This window comes from Onychomys torridus, chromosome 2 (genome assembly GCF_903995425.1).
Source record: "Onychomys torridus chromosome 2, mOncTor1.1, whole genome shotgun sequence".
Classification (NCBI taxonomy): domain Eukaryota; kingdom Metazoa; phylum Chordata; class Mammalia; order Rodentia; family Cricetidae; genus Onychomys; species Onychomys torridus.
The window spans coordinates 131,398,534-131,406,284 of NC_050444.1; the positions used below are offsets into that span (position 1 = coordinate 131,398,534).

General features: G+C 52.4%; 1 protein-coding gene across 1 annotated transcript; it reads right to left on the reverse strand.

The window, feature by feature from the left end:
• Positions 1–89: 89 nt before the first annotated feature.
• Positions 90–1,863, reverse strand: Hpdl (4-hydroxyphenylpyruvate dioxygenase like). The gene has a single exon (XM_036177341.1). The coding sequence runs from the start codon at positions 1,473–1,475 to the stop codon at positions 360–362; it is 1,116 nt and encodes a 371-aa protein (XP_036033234.1). The 5' UTR covers positions 1,476–1,863; the 3' UTR covers positions 90–359.
• Positions 1,864–7,751: the final 5,888 nt, after the last annotated feature.

Genomic DNA, 7,751 nt, shown 5'->3' on the forward strand with positions numbered 1-7,751 from the left:
GAGGGTTGGTATTAAATTCCTTCCTCAGAATCATTCATCACAAGACCTTAAGGGTAGATGGGAAGGAAATACAGAGAAGACACAAAGGCTCCAGAGTGTTGTCTTAACAACCTCGTTCCTTTATTCTTTACATTACCTAGATGTGTTGTTTTAAATCTCATCTCTTTGGAGTCTAGCAAGAGACGCTAGAATTGGCAGGTACTGGTTGAAAAGAAGACCCGCACCTGGCCAGGACGAATGGCCTCTGCCTGGGGTGTGGTCCTGTGGAGGTGTGGTGCTGAGGTGTGTCAGTTCCTGCAGGCCTGTGCTGGACTCCTCAGAGCACCTAGGACTAGTGGCAACTCCCTAATCTTGCCGGATTATGCTCCCTGGGCCCTGGCAGCTTCCTCTTGCACGGACTGCCAAAGTGCCCGGATGTTGTTCTGGCCAAAGCCTGTGGCCCCCTGTCTCTGAATCAGCTCCAAAAAGAAGGTGTCCTCAGTGAAGAGGGACTTGGTGAAGACCTGAAGCAAGAACGTGTCTTTGTCGCCATCTAGTAGAATTCCCTGCCGTTCTAGAAGGCTAGGCTTGTGCCCGGCAGCTACGATTTGTTCCTCTTTGCCGGGCTGCTGGTAGTAAGCTTCAGGAGGGGTCAGGAGCCGGCCTCCCGCCTTTGCCATCCCCTCAGAAGCTTCCATGATGTTGGGAGTGTACAGCCCTATGTGCTGCAGGCCTGGGCCCCGGTGCCGGGCTAGAAATTGCTCTACCTGGTCTTGTTTGTTGGTGGGTCCCGGCAGGGACTCTGCCAGCACGAGGGTCGGGACGGTGCTGTCGGGTGGGATCTGCAGGGCAGTAAGCCGTAGTCCCCCTCGCCCAGGCCCTGCAGCCACCTCGAGGCCCAGCTCCGGATCCTCACCTGGGCTCAGCGGCAAGTGACGAAACCCTAGGCAGTCCTGGAACCACCGCCTAAGTGTAGGGGAGCTGCCAGAGGTGCAGGCCAAGGTCAAGTGGTCCACGTGGCTGACCCAGCGAGGGCCAGGTGTGCAAGGTAGCGGTCTGAATCCGGGCAGGAAGGATCCGCGATAGCCAGCACGCTGCAGCAACGTAAAGCTAAGGTTACCAGCCGGAGAGCTGACCACCGTGTAGATGGCTGTGCCCTGTGCATCCCTCACGCTAGTGGGTGGTACCGGCACGACGCAGCCCTGTGCTGCCAGCGCCCGGGCGGCACCGCCCACATCCTCCACGTCCAAGCACAGGTTCGTGGCGCTGGGCACCGAGTGATGCGGATCCAGGCCGTACAGTGGCTCCCCCGGCCCCGAGCCCTCGTTCACTAGAAAGACTGCGTCTCCGCTGCGCAGGGCCAGCTGTCTCCAGCCGCCTGCTTCCCGCACCGCCAGGGGCTGGAAGCCGAAGAGGCGGTGGAGGTCTTTCGCTAGCGGCTGCCCAGCAGGCACATGGAAAGCGACATGGCACAGACGGCGGGCGTGCGCAGCCATGGCGAGCCCAGTGGCCAGCCACCCGGCCCCGTCCTTCTGGGGCCGCTCACTTGTTTCAAACTCCAAGACTCTCGGTCCCGGACTAGTTGTTGGAAGCCGGTGGAGTCCAGGTCTGCCAGAAGAGCGCGTTCCTTGGTCTTTTCTGAGCAGGGTCACAGTCAGACCTCGGGGGACTGATCCTCTCTGCAGCGCAACCTCAGCCAGAAGGCGGCTGAGGACCACAGCCTCTGGGGGTAAATTGTATGAGAACCACGCGGGCGCTGAGCGGCCGGGACCCGGAGATCGGGGTGGGGCCTGAGACTCCGCCCTTGACACGCCCTCTCGCCCAGAAGCGCTCTCCTTGGGTACAGCCTGGACGAAGGGCCTTGGACCAGGTCACACCCTTGGCACTGAGCCGCCCCTTCTCCGCCCGGGAAGTCACAATAGCCACCTTCACTCGGTGCCAGGCGCGCTCTTCTCGCGACCTCAGAGCTAAGTTCTGCCCGGGTGGGGGAGGGGCCCGAATCCTCCCTCCGCAAGCGCGGGATTTCTTAGTCTGGTGCTTTTACTCTTCGAGTCCTAGTGCCCCGTTGATGTTTTACTTATTTTCCTAATATTAAAATATTTCTAGTTAACGATTCTCAATCCCCAAGACGGGGCGGGGAAATTGATAGAAGAGAAAGCGTTTTGCATGTCTTCCCAGTCATCCGGGCAATCTCAACTCTGCCACTTCAATTCTACTTCTACAGCTAAGCAAGACTTGGAGGGAGACAAACAAAACAACCTAAAATGCCGTTGTTGTGTTTTGTTTGTTGTTCCTGCAAGGAACTACTGTTCATCACCTTGATAGGACTCCAACTACAGTCCAGGCCTTCCTTACTCTTTAAATTTCCTAAAGATAGGAGCCAGGGGACCCAAGATGAGGGATGTCACTGGAATGAGGGAACTGGAAGTTTTGTGGGACTTCAGCTGGAAGGTCCTTGAAGTAAGGCTAGAGAGGGACATTCAGAGGACAAAGACTTCAGCGAAGGTGCAAGCCACACTTAGCAACTGTGCCAAAAAGACACGGGGGGGGGGGGGGGGGGCGACACCATGCCCCATGGTCCAGCCAGAAACTCCTGCCACAGGGACCAGACTTAACGCTAGGAGGCTTGGCTGGGTGTTCAGGACGGAAAGTAGAAGGGCAGGGCCTTTTTGTGACCAGTGATCAGGAGAACATGGATTCCAGAGCTAAGCAGACCTGGGTTAGAAATCTATCTCTAACATGCATGACTTTGGTCATGTTGCCTAGTTTCTCTGAGTTTCCTTATCTGCAAAAATGGGATGCCCCCCCCTCCACGCCCTGGTGCTGGGGGCTCAATACCCATGGTCTCTCTCACACATACTATTTAATGACACCTCCCCTCTACCCCAGATTGCTGTGGTTAAACTAGACAGTGTAAGTGTTCAATCAACAGCAGCTGCCGCTCTAGCTATTGTTCTAGCCTCATTACACAATGTTAATGGCACCTCCCGGGGGTATTTATTGTGGGACCTGTTTGGGGGATGGGGGTGGGCAGACACTGTCCTGGCTTGTGTCAAAGGTTAGGCAGCCAAATCCAAGAGCAGCTCTGATAAAGGCCCAGAACCCAGAACAAGCTGTGACTCCCTTAAGGGAGTCCTGTAGCATTAAATCCTGACTCAGGGCCTTGTGAATGCTAGGCAAATATTTTTTTTTTTAATTTTTTTCTTTTTTATTGGGAGAGAGGGGGAGAGGGGGAGAGAGGAAGAGAGGGAGAGGGGTAGGGAGAGAGGGAGAGACTAATTTGGTTTTTCAAGACAGGGTTTCTCTGTGTAGTTTTGGTGCCTGTCCTGGATCTTGCTTTGTAGACCAGGCTGGCCTTGAACTCACAGGGATCTGCCTGGCTCTGCCTCCCAAGTACTGGGATCAAAGGCGTGCGCCACCACTGTCCGGCTAGGCAAATATTTCTTATCATTGAGCTGCATCGGAGCCCCCTGTCCTTTCTTCTCCCATATGCTCTTGGGCCTCAGCTTCCTCCCTCCAAGATCTCTAAACCCGAAGCACTGTGGGAAGTGTAAGGCTGTCTTAGGGAAAGGTGTGTCCTGGTTGCGGCCCAGTTGTTTGCTGTGTGGTGACCCTATCAATGCTCAGTCTTCCCACTTGAAGTGAATAATCCCAGCTCAGCTTTCCCAGAATACTTCATACTGAGCAGGGTGACAGTTGCCTGTCTCATGCTGAAGCCTTAAATGACTGCAGATAAATGAGATACTACTAGAGGCCTCACTTGTCCTCCCACCAAAAAGGAAATGTGCCCAAAAGGCATGTGCAGCTGAGGAATTGCAACCTAGCAAGAGGCCTAGGCTTTAAGGCCTGAACCTGGGTCTGATTGTGTGGGGCCTAGACTGAGGTGGCTTTCACCTGGCTGTTACTGGTTTAGGTCAGACTAACAAGACAGGACGGTCACAAAAAGTGTAGCCTCAAAGGCAACACATATTAGGGCTTCTCCTAAAGCACTTAGGAAGTCCCTGGTTTTGGGTAGATTCTGAGGAAGCGAGCCTGGAAATATGGCTCTTTGTGAATGCTAGAGCAAAAATAGGCTGCCCTTGAGTTTTTAAAGTCAGGGCTTCATAATTTATACCCTCCAAGCCTTTGACCCAGCCCCAGAAGTTCAAGGGCCCCAAGAACAAAAAAGTGGGCATAAACAAGACCACTGGCCCTTTATACCCCACTTGCTCAGGAGGGGAACGGCAAGGCTTATGAAAACTAAGTGGTATGGTGTTTTTGGCTGGAGGGTGGTGTCCTGAAAAGCGTTGTACTTGACACAGGTAACCGGTTTTCAAGGTGGGGTGAAGGTAGAGGTGGCCGAGGGTGTTGGTCCCCTGTGGTGTCCAGAACCTTACCCACTTAGGGTTCCCGGGAACCTTCACAAATTATCATCTGGGAATTTCAACTGACTGCCCTCCCGCTGGGGCTGCTTGTGCTGGGATGGGCTGAAGCGAAACGGAGGACTCCACTGTAAAGAATGCCCGCCGGCAAGGGAGCAAGGTCATGGCACTCCGGAAGCTTCCTGCCACTCCCGCCTGCGTGTCCGCTAGGTCAGGTGAGGTAGGGGTGATCTTGGGACTTGAGAAGTCCAAGTTTGTAGCACAGCGCCTCTCCGGCAGGTGTCGACTCTAAACCTACCGGACAGCAGCAGCTCCCTCGGCTTGCTGGGAACTCCTAGCTCTCCCGGGCTCTAGCTCCTCCCTGGTACCGGGCTCGGGAGGGGCTCACAGCCTCGGTGGGCCCCGCCCCGCCCCCGGGCGGAACAGCTCGCTCCTTTAAGGATCAGCCACTCCCAAGCCCTTCCTGGTCCCGCTCGGTGCTCTTTTACCTTTCCCTTCCGCCGGAAGCGGCTCCGAAAGCTGTCTCATTTGTACCCGCCTCCATTCTTCTGGTCGGGTTGCTGAGAATTGGCTCAGAAAAACCTCACAGAGGCTGGTGAGATGGCTCTACGGTTAAGAGCACTGGCTGCTCTTCCAGAGAACCCAAGCTCAAATTCCAGCACCCACATGGCAGCTTACAACTGTCTGTAACTCCAGACAGTTACAGGATCCAACACCCTCACACAGATATACATGCAAGAAAAAACACCAATGCACATAAAAATAAATAGGTCTTTTGCCAGGTGGTGGTGGCGCACGCCGTTAATCCCAGCACTCGGGAGGCAGAGGCAGGAGGATCTCTGTGAGTTCCAGGACAGCCTCCCTGGTCTATAGAGTAAATTCCAGGACAGCCAGAACTGTTTGACAGAGAAACCCTGTTGAGAGAGAGAGAGGGAGGGAGGGAGGAAGAGAAAAGAGAGAACGAAAGGAAGGAAGGAAGGAAGGAAGGAAGGAAGGAAGGAAGGAAGGAAGGAGTCTCAGAGAAGGTGACCTTAGATTTTTTTCCATTTGTAGAAATACATATTTACGGATGAATTAAAATGATAATAACAAAACGTACAGGATCTCGTGGCAGCCCAGGCTGGTCTCTAACTTGCTTTGTACTTGAGGTGACTTTGAACTGATGATCCTCCTGTCTCCAGAGTGCTGGGATTATAGGTGTGTACCTCGCCTGGTTTATGAAATGCTGGGGATGGAACCTCGGACCTGATGCGTGCTAGGCAAGCATGCCACCAACTGAGCTACACCCCCAGCTCCCAACTTAACTTTTAAAGTGTATAGCTATGTGGTAGTAAGTGCATTCAAGCCAGGGGAGAGGCTGCAGGACCCGCCCCTAAGTGGAAGGAGCTAGTGGGAAGGCAGGAGGGAGGGCTGAAAGGGAAGAAAGAAAACAGCAGGGAAGTGTTGGAGGCCCTAGGTGAGGTGGGGAGAGCTCCAGGTGAAGGGCATTCCTAGCATACTAGAGGCCCTGGGTTATTACCCCAAACAGTAAAACCAAGATAGTCAAATACTGTACAGTTTTCATGAGGTCCATTCCTGGAGTAGTTAAAATCATAGACACAGGTTGAAGTTGTTGGAAACCCCAGAGACCTCCAAGGAGCTGGTTTCCAATGCAAGCACATAAGGGTCCTTTTATTGTCAGGTTCAAACCTGGGCCACCGCACAGCAGATGAAAGGAAATGCAGCAGAAGGGGTAGATGGGCCCAGGGGTAGAGAGTTGTTATAGGGAAAAATTGCAAGCTGGGAATTACATGTTTTGGCAACCAGGGATTGGGTGGAAGGAGTATGGGGCAAGGTGATTTTTTGAAACTATTGGTCTAGACTTTCGGCGAGAAACCACCACATTTGAAACCATCGGGTTGGACTTTTTAGTGGGGAACCACAACTTGCTGGGCAGGATTATCTGGGCTGCTCAGCAGGATTATCTAGATATCTTCAAGGGCCACAAACCGTAGATAGAATGTCTGCAGGAGCATACTGCCCTGTATCTGTTCAAGTTGTCATGGGACATTCCTGAGGTCCTTCCTGGAACTGAGGACAGTAGATAGTCTAAGATGGTGGCCCTACCCTGAGATGGAGTCTGTATTGCCTTCACAAAGGGACTCTGGCCCGCTCCAGTGTGGCAAACATGGCTCTGGCAGACCTTGTCCTTCTCCCCATTCCCTCTGCCTTGCTAAAACTGTTAGATTACATTCCTAAAGCTAACCCCCAAGGTCTAGTCCCTTATTTGGATACTTCCTCCTCCTGAGAATGACTACCAAGGTCCAGCTATCAAAGTATTGAAGTCCAGCAATTATCTCCCCACTTTGGCTCACCTAATGAAATTAAACAATTAAAATTAAACACCTCATCCTAACACAAGGCTCCCCTCTTTACCTTTATAAACTGCCATTGTCCTAGGTGCCATGTCTGTCTCCTCTGTCCAGAGGCAGTCCTTTGTCCTGGCCCCTCAGGACAAATATCCCTGCCCCCTTTTCCTTGTTCCCTTCCCCTTCCCCATCACCCCATCATCATCATCACCCCATCATCATCATCATCACCATCATCATCATCATCATCATCATCATCATCATTCTCTCCCTCTCTCTCTCTCTCTCTCTCTCTCTCTCTCTCTCTCCCCAGAGTTTCTCTGTGTAACAGTCCTGGCTGTCCTGGAACTCACTCTGTAGCCCAGGCTGGCCTCGAACTCACAGAGATCCGTCTACCTCTGCCTCCCGAGTGCTGGGTTTAAAGGCGTGCGCCACCACCACTCCTGCCAGCTTTTGTTTGTCATGTTTTATAGAGGCAGTCTCAGTAGCCTTGGTTGGTCATGAGCTCACTATATATCTGAGGATAACCCTGAAGTCCTGATCCTCTACTACCCAAGTGCTGAGATCACAGGTGTACCTCATGCTTATCCCGTGCTCTTAAATATCCAAACTATTTATTGTCCCCAAAGTGATGTCTCCCTTCCTAACATTATTCAACTGCTTATTTGCTTTCCTGGCTTGGATATCCCACAGGTCCCTGAAATCCACGATACCCAACACTGTTCTCCATCTTCTTGGCAGCTGTCAGAGACCTACAGGAACCCAGATCCCCCCCAGTGCCTCAATTTTCATCTCCTTATCCCTACCTGTTCTGACTCTTCTGTAACACCTCTGAAATCATGGAATCTTTTCTTTTCTCTTCCATCTCTACTATTTTGCGTAATTCGAACAGTACAATGACCTTTAATTGCCTTCCTGGACTTGAGTTTGCCCCTGAGCAAGAACTGAGAAATGAGGTCTAGCTAATTTACTATCCTGATGGAAATTCTTCAGTAATTTCTGACTGTTCTTAGGCTCAAGACTGAAATATTTCCCATGACAGATTAGGCCCTGGTGAACTCTC

What these genes read in the sequence shown, in the direction of transcription:
- Hpdl (XM_036177341.1), bottom strand. Translation starts at nt 1,475, where the DNA reads ATGGCTGCGCACGCCCGCCGTCTGTGCCATGTCGCTTTCCATGTGCCT.